Here is a 17,372-nt window from a genome sequence, read left to right on the forward strand (position 1 = left end):
AGCACAGTGGTGTTTGCCTTGCAAGCAGCCGATCCAGGACCAAAGGTGGTTGGTTCAAATCCTGGTGTCCCATATGGTCCCCCGTGCCTGCCAGGAGCAATTTCTGAGCATAGAGCCAAGAGTAACTCCCTGAACACTGCCGGGTGTAACCCAAAAACTAAAAACAAACAAACAAAAACGGGGAGGAGGCCAGGAGATAGCCCTGTGGTAGGGCATTTGCCTTGCATGCTGTCGACCCAGGACGGACCTGATTTGATTCTTTGTCCCCCCAAGTCTGCTAAGAGCGATTTCTGAGTACAGAGCTAGGAGTGGCCCTTGAGTGCCGCCGGGTGTGACCCAAATGTCAATCAATCAATCAATCAATCAATCAATAAAATTTAAAAAATTAAAAAATGTATGTGTATATAGTATATTTACATATATGTATATATAAAAACAAAAAATAAATTAAAGATAAATAAGTGTAGACGAGGAATGTTGGGTCGCTAGGATAGGGTTTGACAGAGCTTGCCCAACATCCAGTCAACCCCAGTCAAATTCCTGGTGCCACCAATGGTCCATCCAAGCACCGGCAGGGGTGGTCACTTCTGAGCACAGAGTCAGGAGTAGCCCCTGAGCAGCGACGACCTCCCATAGGGGCCCACAACAGACAAGAAGGAGGGTCTCCAGGGCCCAGGCCCTGAGCTCCTTCCTCACCTGAGCAGGCCTGGGAGGGGTGTAGGGGGGTCTCCTATCTAGAAAGGGGGTCCCGGGGGGGGGTGGCCACCCCCTCCCCGCAGTGCGGCTTGGGGCGAGGCTTCCAGTAGCTCCTCCCCGCGCGCGCCCCGCGCTCCGCCCCACGCTCGGCTCTGCGTGGAGGCTGCGGGCCGGCGCGGGCAGCCGGGGCGCACGGCGGCGATCGGGTGCGGCGGGTCCGTCGGGCCGGGTCAGGCCGGGCCGGGTCGGGGCAGCGGGGCTCGGCCCCCGGCGCATCCCTCGCTCGCTCCCCCAGGCCGGGCAGGGTAGGGCCGGGCCGGGCCGGGGGGGCTGGGCTGGTGGGTGTGCGCGCAGCGCGAGAGCGCGTGGGGCCCCGGAGCGCGCGGCCATGGAGCCGGCGCGCGAGCCCCCCGCGCGGACCCGGCCGCCGCCCCCCGCCGCCCGGCCCGCGCCCCGCCGCGTCTCGGCCGCGCTCGCCCGCCGACGCCCGAAGCCCGCAGCCCCGAGGGGGCCGCTGCGGCGATCCGGGTCGGGCTACGAGGGCAGCACCAGCTGGAAGGCGGCCCTGGAGGGTAAGCGCGCCGCGCCCCGCGCCCCGCGCCCCGCACCGGTCACCTTGGCCTGCGCCAGCCGGGGGGGTGCCCGGCTGCAGCCCCGAGGGGCTTTCAGCGTCTCCAGGCCGCCTGGGTGGATCGCGGGGGGTCTAGCGGACGACCCCCGAAAAAGTGACACCCCGACCCAAGGCTCTGACCTTGGGGAAAACGCGCGCCCGCCGTGCGCCCCGGGGACAGTTACTTGTTCCCGTACGGGGTCCCCCAGAGGCATTTCTAGATTCCGGATGCAGCAGGCCTTGTTTTGAGCAAAAGGGGTGAAAGGCTGCGGAACCACCAGCGAGTCCTGAGGCTGCTGTGCTGTGTGGTGATGGGTGATGGGGTCTTGCAGACCAGGGGAGAGTTGGGGAGCTGTAGAAGCGGGAGTTCCCGCTTTTCTCAGGTGTCCTTGAGTAACTCGCTCTGGTCAAGAGGCTGGGTAGCAAGGAGAGTGCCTCTTAAATGCAAGACTTTGAGGTACTTTGAGGAAACTTCCCGGGCTCTAGAATACACTGGAGTGGATACGCGAGAGGGCCAGACTTCTTGGGTGCTCCTGACACCCTCGGTCCACGAGACAAGGGCCTAGGCAGCATTAAAGAGAAGCCTAGAGCTGGAATCTCCAAAACCCTCAATCTAGGCGGCCTTCTCATAGAAGGCCTTCTCATAGAAGGTGGCCTCTTTGGTGGTATAGAGAGAGAAAATCAGAAGAGCAGCTGGCCCAGAATGTGACTTGTTCAGGGGCACTGTGACCTGTTAGCCTGTCCCTTGTGGAAAACGAACTCAAATCGAAGGTTGGGAGACAGATGACAAGCCTGTGGGGTGCCAAGACAGGTGGGGCCCTGGTAGGGAGCAGGTGACAGTCATGGCAGCTCTGGGCCCTCAGGTGGGACAGCCGGTCATGTGGGTGCTGTAACGTTTCTGGGGTGAACTTTGGGTGTTTGGGGCTGGAGCAGTAGCACAGTGATAGGGCGTTTGCCTTGCACGCGGCTGACCCAGGACGGACCTAGGTTCCATCCCTGGCGTCCATATGTTCTCCCTAGCCTGCCAGGAGCGGTTTCTGAGCACAGAGATCGGTGTATCCGATGAGCACCACCAGATGTAGTAAAACAAACAAACAAACCCCAAAGCCAAAACCAAAACCCCAAAGAACTTCATTTGGGTGTTTGGGTAGTGAGATGAGAGAATTTCGGGGATGTTCCTGGCAGTGCCCTAAGGGACCCAAGGCTCCTGCACATAGAGCATGTACCCTAACTTTGCACCTCCCCCTGACTCTGGATGTTGAGATGTAGGATCCCTGGTGGAAGCCAAGAAGAAAGTGAGGGTGAAACTGGCCTCCTGTTCCCTGCTGAGTATCCCAGCACTCTGAGAGGATTGTCTCCCTCCGGTTGTTCTGTGTGTGTCATTCAGTCCCAAGAATCCCTCTGAGACTCAGCCCTAAGTCTTGCTGCTGGTTCCCTCCAGCATGGGGTGGTCCTGGCTCCCTGAGCCCCTTGGGCCACCATGTGCTCATATGCCCTATTATTGAGTGGTTCATGCTTCTGACCCCTCTGATTCCTGGCTGATCCTGAGCCACTCCTGGGGGATAGTGGCACTCGTCCTTACATCCAGGACCCCCAGAACTTACAAACGCTGAGTCCTTGCCAGGTGCCTCCTTCTCCGCAGTGCTCTGACTGTCTCTTGGGTATGAGACACCATTACCAGTTGGGGAGAGCTTGCAGACCAGGCTGGGGGCTCTGCAGTGTTACCCCATGGGCTGGGGGCTGGTCTCGGTGAGTGCTCCAACATCCCTTCATCCATAGTGTGGGAACAGATCTACATCTGGATATCGCCTGCCTTTTTGGAACCCCAGGGCAGGAAAAGGGACAGACTGTGAGGCGGCCAGGGAGCTGCAGGGTTCAGCAGACTCCCCCTCCTGATGAGTCTCTGTGAGCCCCAGTTTTCTCTCCTGCTATACCAAACAATGATTCCCATCTTTCAGAGCTGCACAAATGGGCCGTCCAAGAAAGTTGGGACTACTAGCCAGTCACCCTGGAGCCTGCTTTTCACCCCACTTTGAGAAACACCATGATGGAATGGGGATGGAAATAAGATATGAGGACTATAATATTTACAGACCCCATTTAACCTCACCTGCTTCAGAAGATTTTGGTTTTTTTTGGGAGGGCTCCCTAGCAGTGCTCAGGAATGAAACAGGGCTCAGTGGTGTAGTGGTTAGCTCCTATAGCTTCAGAGTTGAAACTTAGAGACTACACTGCATTTTTTGGAGGTGTCTCCTGCCTGTGATGGTCTTCTTGGTTTAACTAAGCCAAACAGGGGATCATGTCCTTTCTAGTCAGGCACCCCACACATTTGGAATATATACTGGGAGCAAGACCTCATGTCACTCACACACCCTTGCCTTTGCCCTGGTGCTGGCTTGAGGAGGGCCTTATCCATGTGGGACCCCAGACTTAAAGAAGCTGAGTGTCTTTCTGGTGGCGGAAGGGTTGGGTCATACTTGGTGGCGCTAAGAGGCTCTTCCTGGCTTTGTGCTCAGGAGTGACCCCTGGTGGTGATCCTGGGAATGTGCATGCTGTGGAATCGAACTGTTTGCAAGGCACACACCTTTCTTTTTCCTTTCTGCCCCATGGGAGCCGGAGAAATAGCATGGAGGTAAGGCGTTTGTCTTTCATGCAGAAGTAAGGTGGTTCGAATCCCAGCATCCCACATGGTCCCCTGTGCCTGACAGGACGATTTCTGAACATAGAGCCAGGAGTAACCCCTGAGTGCTGTTAGGTGTGACCTAAAAATCCTTTCTGTCCCACATGAGGAGCATCTCTGCCACCAGGGACCTCTAATGGGACCTCTAATCTTGTGCAAATTAAGGGTTGTGGGACTGGGCAAGGTTCCTCAGAGACATAGATGTGTTTTGCATGCCTCTCCTCTCTTGCCTCTCCTCCATGTGCTGCATCAATGCCCCTGTCTCTGTCCACAGATGGCAACATATTGCCTGACACAGTCTTGTGAGATCCTAAAGGCATGGGGAACCCCAGTCAGTAAGGCTCTCCTTGAATATTTCTAGTGTCCTTCATGTACCCATACAGTACAGACCAGAGGGGATACCAGGAAACCAGTGAGAAGCATCAGGTCTGTCCCATCTAGTATTGGGGCCAGACCACATGGTAGGAGGCTAATTCTGCCCAACCCCCTTGGCATCATTGTTTGGTTGTTTTGTTTTGGGGGCCACACCTGGCGATGCTCTTTTTGTTGTTGTTGTTGTTGTTTTTGATCATACCGGCAGTGCTCAGGGGCTACTCCTGGTTCTACGCTCAGAAATCACCCCCGCAGGCTCAGGGGTCCATATGGGATGCTGGGATTAGAGCCATTGTCCTTCTGCACGCAAGGCAATTGCCCTACCGCTGTACTATCTCTCTGGCCCAACAGTGCTCTTTTTTTAAGTCCTGACTCTACTCTCAGGAATTAAGCCTGGAGGAGCTTTTAGTACCAGTGTGGTCCGGGGAATTGAACCCAGGTTGGCCACATGAAAGGCAAATGCCCTACTCACTCTACTGTGGTTCCAGCTTTCAAACCATTGACTTTATTTTGTAATTATTATTATTATTATTATTTTTTTTGCATTTTCGGGCCCTATCCATTTGATGCTCAGGGGTTACTCCTAGCTAAGCGCTCAAAAATTGCCCCTGGTTTGGGGGGACCATATGGAACGCCCGGGGATCGAACTGTGGTTGCGATCTTTTCTTGGCTAGTGCTTGCAAGGCAGACTAGCACTACCTCGCTGGCCATTGACTTTATTTTTATTTATTTATTTTTTACTTTTGGACCACCCAGGAGTTACTCCTGGCTCTGTGCTCAGAAATAGCTCCTTGCAGGCTCAGGGGACCATATGGAATGCTGGGGATTAAACCCAGGTCTGTCCCAGGTCAGCAGTGTGCAAGGCAAATGCCCTACTGCTGAGCTACCACTCCAGCCCCCAAACCATCAACTTTATAAATAGAAGTCAAATGGAAAGAAAGTTCCCAATCACAAGGCTTTCCCTTGCATGGAAGTTCACCTTCTAGACCAGCCTTGGAGAGATGCTGGGAAAGGTGACTCCAAGCTTCCTCTTGGGCACTGGAAAGCCTGGAGGGGATAGGAGCTATTTCTGGCAGGGATGGGAGTGGGGAAGGCGCCTGGGGGGACTGGAGAGGGGACAGAGTGATCCAAGTATCTCAGTATATGGATTTTTTCAGTGCTCACCTATTCTGAATTTTTAATGTGGAAAGTTTCTCCACTAGGTACAAACCCACAACTTCCTGATCAAAACCACACACTTGCATTTGGCTTAGTTTCCCAAACATTTGCTGATGACCAGACTACAGTGGCTAGTTTGAAACCATCTAGATGGACACTCCGGGCTTGGCTCTGACCACCAGGGACACTGGCTTTGGGTATCTGAGGGGGAGGTAGGGGTGATAGGGGGCATGTGAGCCAGGAACTGTTTTTTTTTTTTTTTTTTTTGCAAGTTGCTCTGTCTTAACATTACATAGAATCCTGCACATTTAGAAGGCACCAAAAGCACTTGCAAACTCTGTTTCACAAAGAAGGAAGGATTGTCGAGTCCAAACTTGAATGACTCAAATTGGATCTTCATAAAGAACTGTGTGACTCCCCAGACCTATGACTATGACCTGCTTGGGTGCCTGCAATTGGCCTTGGTAGTTCAAGGGGACAGTGGAGCAGGGAGAGATCCTCATGCTGGGTGACTGGCATCCCCAAAAGATGCTCTGAAGAGACAGAAATCCAGGAAGCAGACTGGCCAGTGCTGGAAGAAGAGAAGCTAGACAGGCCTGAATTCTGGGCAGGACAAATTACACTTCTCTCCAGTCTTTTATTTGTTTATTTATTTTTTGTTTTGGGGCCATACCTAGTGGCACTCAGGGGTTACTCCTGGCTCTGTGCTCAGAAATCGCTCCTGGCAGGCTCAGGAGCCATATGGGATACTGGAGATTGAATCTGGGTGTCGTGGGCTAGCTTTTGGGGACCTGGGCCCATCCTAGGTTGGCCATCTGCAAGGTAAATGCCCTACCAATGTGCTATTGCTCCAGCCCCCTTCTCTACAGTCTTAAGGAGGGTTCCTGGCCTGCCAAGGCCTGAAGGGCCAACTTCCGTTCTGTAGAAGGTAAGACCCTACATTTTAGGGGTTTTGAACACCCCCGTTGGTGGAGTTTATTAGGATAGCCCCCTGCTACTTCACAATAAGCTTGCTACTGTTTTAAGTATGTTGCAAGTATGGATGTAGATGAGAGTGGGATCCCCGAGTGTCTCCCATCTTAACACTGTGCCTGGTGCTGTGTGTCTATAGAGAGTGATGGGGAGATGTTTGCAGACTCTTCTTTCCCATGGGGAGTGGATGAACAAACAGCCACATGACACTTCCTGCAAACTAAAGATACTGAAATAATTTTTGGTGAATTCTGTGGATTTTTTTTCTTAAAATATTTAGGTGTTAAGTAATTCCTGGAAGTGCCCAGGCATCTCTCCTGGCTCTGCTCAGATATTACATCTGGCAGGCTTGGGGGGACCACATGGATGCCGGGAGTCAAACCTGGGTCAGTTGTGTACAAAGCAAATGTCCTACCTGCTGTACTATTGCTCAGGCCCCTTTTGTGAGTTCCGTATGAGGACTGTTTCCAAACTCTGTGCTCAGTGTGGACTGTGTGCTTACGTGTCTCAGTCCACAAGTCCTGGATTTTTTCCAAGCTGACCTGGCTGTTCCAGAGGACACCTGATAACTTCTTGTGGTTTTGGTGAACCAGATGTGAGATGAGCACGATGACCGCCAGAGACCTTCACATCACAGCACTTCATTTTACAGTGGCATATGGCAGCTGTCCCTTGTCTAGGCTAGTTGCCCCACCTTACCCCACCAGAACTCCTTTCTGTCTCTGTCTCTGTGTCTCTCTCTCTCAGTAGTAGAAACAGTAGGAGTTACTGCAAAGCTCAGAGCAACAAAAGCTGGTGAGAAAAGTGCCCAAAGTTGGTGTTTGAGAGTCAGAATAGAGCTTAAGACTCTTGTCTTGCATGCAGCTGACTACTGTTTGGCCCCTGTCACCACATTTGGTTTTCCAAGCAAGTGCTGGGAGCCTGGAAATGACGCTCAAGCACAGCAGCTAGCACTGCTGGATATGTCACAATCCTCCACTCTCTACCTAAAAAATGCCCAAAATGCCCCAAAATGGCAGTGGTGTCTGAAGCAGCAGCTGTTAGAAGGGGGAACAGTGGCAGAGGCAGGGTGGAGCAGAGGCAGATGTATGTTTCCTACCCCATTGCTCTCCACTAGTCATCCTTGATGTATGTGGGGGTTTATATGCAAGTGTCAGTAGTCAGCATAAGGGACCAACTGCCCCCCATATTTCCTCTGTGATACCATAGGACATGAGCAGAAATGCTAGAACTCCACAGGGAGGAATAAGATTTTTTATTTTCTTTTTCTTTCTTTTTGTTTTTGGGTCACACCTGGCAGTGCTCAGTGGTTTCTCCTGGCTCCATGCTCAGAAAATCACCCCTGGCAGGCACAGGGGACCATATGGGATGATGGGATGCCGGGATTCGAACCACCGTCCTTCTGAATGAAAGGCAAATGCCTTACCTCCATGCTATCTTTGGCCCCTTTTTTTCTTTTTCTTTTTCTTTTTTTTTTTTTTTTTTTTGGTTTTTGGGCCACACCCGGTAACGCTCAGGGGTTACTCCTGGCTATGCACTCAGAAGTTGCTCCTGGCTTGGGGGACCATATGGGACACCGGGGGATCGAACCGAGGTCCGTCCAAGGCTAGCACAGGCAAGGCAGGCGCACCTTACTTTTAGCGCCACCGCCCGGCCCCGTCTTTTTCTTTTTTTTTTAGCTTTTGGGTCATACCCAGAGATGCTGACGGCTTACTACTGGCTCTGCACTCAAAAATCACTCCTGGGGCGGGGCCCGGGTGATAGCATGGAGGTAAGGCCTTTGCCTTGCATGCAGAAGGGTGGTGGTTTGAATCCCAGCATCCCATATGGTCCCCCAAGCCTGCCAGGAGCGATTTCTGAGCATAGAGCCAGGAGTACTCCAGAGCACTGCTGGGTGTGGCCTCTCAAAACAAACAAACAAACAAATCATTCCTGGGGGTAGGAGAGATAACACATGGCTGCATGCCCTACTGCTGTGCTATCACTCTGGACCCCTTCCTTCCTTTCTTGTATATTTATTTTGTATTTAGGTCACACTTAGGAGTTCTCAGAGATAACTCTTGGCTCTTCACTCAGGAATTCCTTCTGTCAGGCTTGGGGGACCAAATGGGTGCTGTGTTAGACATGTGCAAGGCAAATACCCTACCTTTCCTTTGTACCTTTCCTTTAACCCTACATTTTATTTTAAATTACTTTTATTGAGGTACTATTTTTTCTTTGTTTTTGTTTGTTTGTTTTGGGGCCACACCCGGTGGCACTCAAGGGTTACTTCTGGCTCTGTGCTCAGAAATCAATCCTGGTAGGCTTAGGGGACAATATGGGATGCTGGGAGTCAAATCAGGAATGGACCCAGGTTGGCAGTGTGCAAGGCAAATGCCCTACCGCTGTGCTATCACTCTGGCACAGTGGTCAGCAGACTTTTATTTTATTTATTTAGTCACAACATACTCAATTGTACTCAGGGGCTACTTCTGACTCTGCACGCAGGAATTACTCCTGGCAGTGCTCTGGGGACCATATGGAATGCCAGGGATTTAACCTGATTTGGCTGCATGCAAGGAAAGCGCTCTCCCCACTGTACTATCACTCCAACCCTTGGTCAACAGGCTTTGAAGAAGCATCTGAGGAGAGACTTTCAAAAGCTGCAGTCTGGGAAGCCATCTGGGGTTTTTTTTTTTTTTTTTTTTTTTGGGCTTTTGTGTCGCAACCAGCAGTGCTCAGGATTTACTCCTGGCTCTGCACTCAGGAATCACTTCTGGCAGGGCTCGGAGGACCATATGGGATGCTGGGGATTGAACTCAGATCTACCTCATGTAAGGCAAGCACCTTCTCTGCTGTTCAATGGCTCTGGCTCCACAGGTGAATTTTCTGAAGGTGCCATGATTGTGCACCAGGCAGAGATGCTGAGGGAGGTAAAGGGGGAGGGCAAGTCTAGGCAGCTGCAGGGGATGATCTTGTGGACCTGGAGGGAGGGACCAGAGCTGGGTCTGTCCCTCTGGATGTCATGCCATGGCTGAATCCAGCATGCTTCAACTTGGCTCTTCCGGAGCTTCTCCATGAGAGATTGGAGCAGAGTATGTGTGGGTGATGGCCAACAATGAACCCTTTTTTCTCTTTCTCTTAGACACCACCACACGTCTCCTGCTGGGTGCCATCGCTGTCCTCCTGTTCGCCATCCTGGTGGTGATGAGCATCCTGGGTGAGCTGCCACTAGGGTGCCTTCAGTTAGGGAAGAACAAGGAGAGTCCAGGCAGGCCATGTGAAATTGGGGGACCAAAGGAGCTAGAGTGGATCTTGTACATGGCCAACCCTGAATGAACCCTGGTTCGATTGCTGGCATCCCATATGGATGAGCTTGCCAGGAGCGATTTCTGAGTGCAGAGCCAAGAGTAACCTCTGAGCACTGCCAGATGTGACCCTCCTCCCCCACAAAATAAACTTTGCATATGACTGACCCGGGAAAATCCCTGGTATCCCATATGGTCCCCGAACCCCACCAGGAGTGGTCCCTGAGACAGAACCAGGAGTAAGTTCTGAGGAGTAACCCAAAACAAAGCAAAGCAAAGCAAAACAAAACAAAACAAAAACAAAACCAAAACAAAACAGTAAACTAAACCAAATCAAAAACCAAACCAGAACAAAATAAGGTTAATCCCTTGTTCTACCAGCCCAGAGTGATATGCCCAGTGCTTCCCAGACTGGGAAGACCTGGATTAACCACTGAGGGTGAAGAGGTATTTCCTGGGGGTGGAGGGAACCCCATTATTTGGAGGAAACCCCATCCCAAAGGTGAGAGATTGGGGCCGGAGAGATAGCATGGAGGTAAGGCATTTGCCTTTCATGCAGAAGGACGGTGGTTTGAATCCTGGCCTCCCATATGGTCCCCCAAGCCTGCCAAGGGTGATTTCTGAGCATAGAGCCAGTAGTAACCCCTGAGCACTGTCGAGTGTGACCCAAAAAGCAAAAAAAAAAAATAAAAAGGTGAGAGATTGAGGACCACAGAGCGCTATGTGGACTTGGTAGGGAAAGAGATCAATGGTGGGTAAGGCCTGGAAGCCCAGGGGGCATCTGAGAAGGATCTGGACATTGTTGAAGGGGTCCACATTCAAGTAGCAGAGGGGGCTAAGGGTGTGCCTTACGGGATCTCTTTTTCTTATGGTTTTTGGGTCATTGGTTTTTGGTCATACCCAGTGGCACTCAGGGGTTACTCCTGCCTTGGCACTCAGGAATCGCTTCTGGTGGACTTAGGGGAAGGGGCCATATTGGGACTGAACTCAGGTCAGCTGTGTTCGGAGCAAGTGCCCTACCTGCTGTACTATCACTCCAACCTGCCCCTGTCTGTCTGTCTTTCACGGTTGATGAGATTTTTCTAGCCATTAGTTCCCTGTGGAGCAGGCTGCCTTGTTAGCTGATGAAGGTATAGTTACAGCATGTGTGTGTGTGTGTGTGTGTGTGTGTGTTTGTGTGTGTGTGTGTGAGAGAGAGAGAGAAACAGAGACACAGAGATACAGAGACACAGAGATAGAGAGACAGAAAGCAAGAGAGAAAGGTAGATCGACAGACTGGGAGGGAGAAAGACAGAAACAGAGACAGAGAAACTGAGAACGTGGGAGAGACTGGGAAGGAGAGACTAGGAAGATAGAAACAGAGAGACAAAGATTAAGACTGGGAAGGAAAGGGCAAGGATGCAAGCCTGGAAGGGAGGGAGAGATTCTGGAAGTGGATCACATGAGATGGGTCACTGAGGGTACAACAGCCACGGAGTGGGGAAAGAGCCTAGGGGATCTCAGTGGGATTTGGGGGTTCCTGTGTGCTGGTGGGGGCTGAGCCCCTGTCTCCCGTAGCATCCAAAGGTTGCATCAAGTGTGAGGCGCCGTGCCCCGAGGACTGGCTGCTATACGGGCGGAAATGCTACTTCTTCTCCGAGGAGCCACGGGACTGGAACACGGGCCGCCAGTACTGCCACAGCCACGAGGCAGCGCTGGCTGTGATCCAGAGTGAGAAGGAGCTGGTGAGTGGGGTCTGGTGCCTCCTGGGGGTGTGCCCTGGGGTGCCAGGCGCCTGAGCAGCTTGGAAAGGGCATGTCTGTGCCGTCAGGGTCCAGGGTGGTGGCAGCAGCCCACAGTGGCTGAGCTCCCCCCAGCACGGGGAAGCCCTCAGGGCAAGCACCTTCTTGTGTAACCACACGGGATTGTGGCCATGCACCAGCTCCTACTAGTTCGGCCTCTGAGGCAGAACCCTGGGTTTTCTTTGGGGACGATTTGGGGATGCACTTACTGTGCTTAGAAGTCAGCTGAGCTTGGGGGCCAGAGAGATAGAATGGAGGTAAGGCATTTGCCTTTTATGCAGAAGGTCATTGGTTTGAATCCTGGCATCCCATAATGTTCCTGAGCCTGCCAGGAGTGATTTCTGAGCATAGAACCAGGAGTAACCCCTGAGCACTGCCGGGTGTGACCCAAAAACCAAAAAAAAAAAAAAAAAAAAAAAAAGAAGTCAGCTGAGCTAGGGGTCAGAGAGCAATAGGGGATAGGGTGGCACAGCAGTAAGGCATTTGCCTTGCATGCTGCTGACCCAGGATAGACCCAGGTTTGATCCCATATGGTTCCCTAAGCCTGCCAGGAGCAATTTCTGAGTGCAGAGCCAGGAGTAACTCCTGAGCACCATCAGGTGTGGCCCCAAAACCAAAACAAACACACAAAAAAGAAGTTAGTTGAACCAAAAGTTAGCCCACTCCTGGTGAACTTGAGGGACCATATGGGGGGATTGAAGTGGGGTGGGCTGGGTATAGGCTCGTGCCTTCCCTTCTGTCCCCCTCTCTCTGCATCCACCCCAGCATCTTTTTGTTTTGTTTGTTGTGGATGCAGGGATGCCCAACAATGCTCAGGGGCTACTCCTGGCCTGGGGGTTGCTTACTAGCAGTGTTTGGGAAAGTCCCAAATCCAGGCCTCCTGCAGGCAAAATCTGTACCCAGTCGTGGGAGCCAAGCACTCGGCCTTGGGATGTGTTTGACTCTAGGACTTTCCTCTCTGCTTGGTGACAGGAATTCATGTTCAAGTTCACTCGGAGGGAGCCCTGGATCGGCCTGCGCAGAGTGGGGGACGAGTTCCACTGGGTCAATGGGGACCCATTTGACCCAGACACGTGAGCTGAGATTCCTCTTTTCCCACCACATGGTCCCAGGGAAGGCTAATCCCCCTTCCCTGCACCTCCCCCCTCCCCCCGAGCTTCTCATGCTGCAGATCTCAGCTTTATTCTGGGTTTAACACCCCTGCACAGGGTGTCCCTTACCTCCAGCCCTGCCTGATTTGGCAGCTCTGTCCCCTGTGACCTGTCCACGTGCCACCAAGGGACTCTACCTTTATGGGAATGGAGTATGAGGAGCACCAGCCTCGACATGCACTGACCAGAAGGAGGCTACCTGAGCACTTCAAGGGACGGAGACCTGGGCTCTGACCGGATGCACCCCAGCCTCAGTGCTAGGGCAGAAAGTTGGAGCTGAGCCCAGGTCTCTAGCATGACTGAGGAGATGATAGTGGTGTGTGTGTGTGTGTGTGTGTGTGTGTGTGTGTGTGTATCTGGAAGGAACTTTCTAGTTCAGTGTGTGTGTGTGTGTGTGTGTGTGTGTGTGTGTGTGTCTGGAAGGAACTTTCTAGTTCAGAGCTCCAGAAAGAGGCCTTGAGGTCTGTACAGGGTGTGATGTTGCTAGGTCAAATACTTAGGGGTGTCCCAGGACAGCGGCGAGGATGGGGAGACTATCTCCTGTCTTCCTGTAGGGTGTTGGTGTCCCCACAGGAAGAAGTGAGCCTTCTCTTCTAGAAACTTCCATCCATTTGATGACACCTAGCTGGTTCTGGCCCTCCCTCCTTCACTATATTCCCCACTTGGGGAGACCTCAGCTCCAGCTTTGGTGGGTGAGGTTAGGAAGCAACTTTGGGGAAAGGCTTAGGAAAGGATGTAAGGGACTCTAATGCCAGCTTTGTAAGAGCCCCGCAAAGGATTCTGGTCCCCCTGAGACACCCCTGAGACTCGGAAGTACTGATTCTAAGTTGGGAGTGCACCCTTCTGCCTGCACACAGACCCCAGAGAACTTTGAGTAACAGCCTGGATAAGTATTAGGATTCTTCGGGAACAACCCTCATCTACGAGAATGGTCAGTTTAGCTCACCTCAACTGAGCACTTAGGGAGCACTTGCAGTGGTCCTCAAACTATGGCCCTTGGGCCACATATTATATTTGTATCTATTTTGTTTCTTCATTGCAAAATAAGATAAATGCAATGTGCATAAGAATTCGTTCATAAGTTTTATTTTTACTATAGTCAGACCCTCCAATGGTCTGAGGGACAGTGAACTGGCCCCCTGTTTAAAAAGTTTGAGGATCCCTGACTTAGGGACAGACTCAGACCCCTGGAGACTGTGATGAGTGAGGAGGTGAGTGAGCAGCAGGTTGGGGTTCTGACTTGCCCCAGTCTCAGAGGACAGTTGGGCTGCTTAAAGGTTTTTTTTTTTTTTATTGTTATTTGGTTTTTGGGTCACATGCAGTGGTGTTCAGGGGTTACTCCTGGCTCTGCATTCATGAATCACTCCTGGTGGTAGCTCAGAGGAACCTATGGGATGCTGGAGATCAAACCTGGATTGGCTGATGCGAGGCAAGCACCCTACCTGCTGGACTATTACTCCAGGCCCATATTAATAATTATTGTTTAACTTTTTTGGATCACACTTGATACTCAGGTGTTACTCCTGGCTCTATACTCAGAAGTCACTCCTGGTGGTGTTCAGAGGACCATCTGGAATGTTGGAGATAAAACCCAGGTCAGAGGCTGGAGAAACAGTACAGTGGTAGGGTGTTTGCCTTGCACAAGGCTGACCTAGGACGGATGGTGGTTCAAATCCTGGTATCCCATATGGTCCCCCGAGCCTGCCAAGAGCAATTTCTGAACACAGAGCCAGGAGGAACTCCTGAGCGCTGCTGGATGTGTCCCAAAAACCAAAAAAAAAAAAAAAGAAACCCAGGTCAGCCACATGCAAGGCAAGTACCTCTCCACTCCACTGTACTATTGCTCTGGCCTCAGAAGTTTCTAGAAGCAGATAGGGAAGTGCAGGATGTGTTCAAAAAGTGTCACTGCCGACTCTAGGTAGAGCTGTATGCCTATAGTGGTGATATTAGTGTGGCCCAGTGAAGTTGGCAGAGGGGTGAAGGATGGCAGGATCGTAGCATGGGAGGTGGAGTGTATGGCCTTGTGGTGGGTGCTGATGGTGTGTGTGTGTGTGTGTGTGTGTGTGTGTGTGTGTGTGTGTGAGGTTGTCCAGGCTCAAGGACATGTAGGATAGTGGTTGTTGAATGCCCTGGAAGGTGGGTCCTAAGGGAGGGACAAGTCGGGGCCTGCCCAGGGCTGGGCTGTGGTCAGCCCCGAGCCCCTCCTCTCTCCTGGCCCCAGGTTCCCTGTCTCGGGCCCTGGGGAATGTGTCTTCGTGGAGCCCACCCGGCTGGTGTCCACCGAGTGCCTCATGACCCGGCCTTGGGTGTGCAGCAAGATGGCCTACACATGAGGTGGGTCCTTCGAGGCGGCTTCAGCCAGGCTCGGGGACCCGCCCCCCTTCTTCCCAGCAGGGCCCCTTGTGGGGGGAGGCCCCGGGCTCCTTTCCTGGCCACAGGCAGGTCCTGTGGCTCAGCGGTCACCCCCACTTGCTCGGTAGTCTAGGAGCCTGTCCCTGACTCTCAAACACAAAGACACACACATACATGCCCGCTGTACCCCTGGTTGAGTGTCCATATGCCCCTCTTTCATCATATCTGCAACCTTTCTTCCTCATGTGACCTGAGATGTGGAGGGAGGATGGGGGTGCACCAACTGCATTACCCCACTCCGGCCCCCTCTGCTCTCCTGGTTGCCGGGAACAGAGGAGAAGACCTCTGGCCACACCCCTCTGCCTTGCCTGGGGTTCTCGGCAGCCCCCTGCTATGTCCCTGGTGCTCTGGGAGGGTTGCTGATGGAATAAATACATGACTGGTATCTAGAGAAATCTGTGATCATTTGTTCCTGATGCTAGGCGGGGAGGGGGCGCCAGGGACTGGAATCGGTCCAAACACGCGCTGAAGGCTCCACTTCTGCTCCTCAGCTCCAGAGTTATGTGTGGGAGCAGGGGAAGCAATTTGGAAAGAACCAGAATTTTCTGGAAGTCAGCTGAGGAATGGTTGGACAGAGCAGAGGTGAGGTGGGGTGAGGTGCCTGGGAGCTGCTGGGATGAGAAGGAGGGGAACTTGAGAGAAGAGATGGTGTTTACCTTGGCCTGAGCAGAATCATGCGAGTTCTGAGGCTCCTTCCTGTTGGGGTGGTTGGGTGAGAGGGTGGGTGAGGGCAGGCAGGGAGCAGTGGGGGCAGCAGATTGCTGAGGCTTGATACCATCCCTCAGCACACACTTAGAGCCCCTGACTGCTATTGTGAAGTGTGCCAACTCCTCCCCTAGCCTCCCTATTCCCTTAGTCTGGTGGGAATTCCTATAGAACTCAGTCCTGTTCCATCCTTCTGGGTGAATTCAGGTCCCTATGCCTCTCAGAAACTGCTTCAAGGGCCTGCTCAGTCCTTCAGTGCTTCGATGTTTTGGCTGACCTGACCTGGCATCAGTGAGGAGGGCACAAGTGTCACAGCAGGCTTGGACTTAGGTCCTGAAGCTGCCAGTGTTGAAACAAGGAATTGGGGACTGGAGAGAGCAGTGGTAGGACGTTCGTTTGCCTTGCATGTGGCCAATCTGGGATGGATCTGGGTTTGATTCCTGGCATCCCATGTTGTCCCCATGTGTCCCATGTGTCCCCATGTGTCCCAGGCACAATTTCTGAGCAAAGAACCAGGAGTAATCCCTGAGCATTGCTAGGTGTGGCCCAAAAACAATAAATAAATAAATTAATTAAAAAAGAAAAAAAAAAAAAGAAACAAGATGCCAGGACTGGATTCAGGAGAGATTTTATGTCAGAGAAGGGGAAAAAAGAGTGAAGAGTAGAGGCTGCCAACTCAGATTCTATCCCTGGTACCCTATATGACCTCCCAAGTACAGCCAGGAGTGATTTCCTGAGTGCAGAGCCAGAAATAAGCCCTGAGCAACGTCAGGTGTGGTCCTTCCCCCCCCCCCCCCGAAAAATTAACCCAAAAAACTGCCTTTGACTTTTTCTTTTCTGTTTTTGTGGGTCATACCCGGCGGCGCTCAGGGGTTACTCCTAGCTCTGTGCTCAGAAATCACTCCTGGCAAGCTCGGGGGACCATATGGGATGCTGGGATCGAACCCGGGTTCATTTCGGATCGGATGCGTGGAAGGCAAACGCCCTACTGCTGTGCTTTCCTCTCCAGCTCCTGACTTTTTCTTTTTAACCAGGTCAATGGGTGAGAACTTTGCATTGAATTTTGGGCCTGTGAGGTGGCAGCTAGGGTGGTTGAGGAAGAGCCTTCGAGAAGGCTATATGTTGTGGCTAAGTTTTTGTTAGGCCCTTTCTTTGGGGTGGGGGGAGGGGTTGTTCCTGGCTCTGTGCTGAGGAGTGTCTAGCCTGTGAGTGAGTGTTTTGTGGTGCTGGAATCAAACACCTTTCCTCTTCTACTGTCTCTGGTCTTAGCTCATCCTTTCTAAGCCCACTGATTTATTTCTCATTTGTCACCCCAACCCCATCTTCTACATAACTTTGCCTTAGGGTAAGACTTGTCCATTTCTGGGAGGGGTCTTTGGGAGGTATGAAGAAGATCATCTGACGGGCGGAGAGAGGATTTGGAGGATTTTGGAAGAGAGATGGAGGGAGATTCAGCAAGAGAGATGGAGGAAAAAGCAGGGCAAACTGAAGAGAGCAAGCTGAAATAGGTTTAAGATGAGAGGCCACACATGTGGTGGCTAGGGCATG

At 52.3% G+C, this 17,372-nt stretch overlaps 1 protein-coding gene across 1 annotated transcript; it reads left to right on the top strand.

The window, feature by feature from the left end:
- The first annotated feature begins 1,069 nt into the window (after positions 1-1,069).
- Positions 1,070-15,514, top strand: CLEC2L (C-type lectin domain family 2 member L). Its single transcript, XM_049775577.1, has 5 exons — positions 1,070-1,268; positions 9,613-9,687; positions 11,333-11,499; positions 12,529-12,629; positions 14,929-15,514. The coding sequence occupies exons 1-5, from the start codon at positions 1,085-1,087 to the stop codon at positions 15,038-15,040; spliced, it is 639 nt and encodes a 212-aa protein (XP_049631534.1). The 5' UTR covers positions 1,070-1,084; the 3' UTR covers positions 15,041-15,514.
- Positions 15,515-17,372: the final 1,858 nt, after the last annotated feature.

Source organism: Suncus etruscus, chromosome 1, assembly GCF_024139225.1.
Source record: "Suncus etruscus isolate mSunEtr1 chromosome 1, mSunEtr1.pri.cur, whole genome shotgun sequence".
In the NCBI taxonomy this organism is placed as follows: Eukaryota; Metazoa; Chordata; class Mammalia; order Eulipotyphla; family Soricidae; genus Suncus; species Suncus etruscus.

Excerpts from the sequence above, each read along its gene's own strand:
- CLEC2L (XM_049775577.1), top strand. The coding sequence starts at position 1,085 with ATGGAGCCGGCGCGCGAGCCCCCCGCGCGGACCCGGCCGCCGCCCCCC. Across the intron at positions 11,500-12,528 it reads TCCAGAGTGAGAAGGAGCTG|GAATTCATGTTCAAGTTCAC; the intron begins GTGAGTGGGGTC and ends GCTTGGTGACAG. Across the intron at positions 12,630-14,928 it reads GACCCATTTGACCCAGACAC|GTTCCCTGTCTCGGGCCCTG; the intron begins GTGAGCTGAGAT and ends TCCTGGCCCCAG.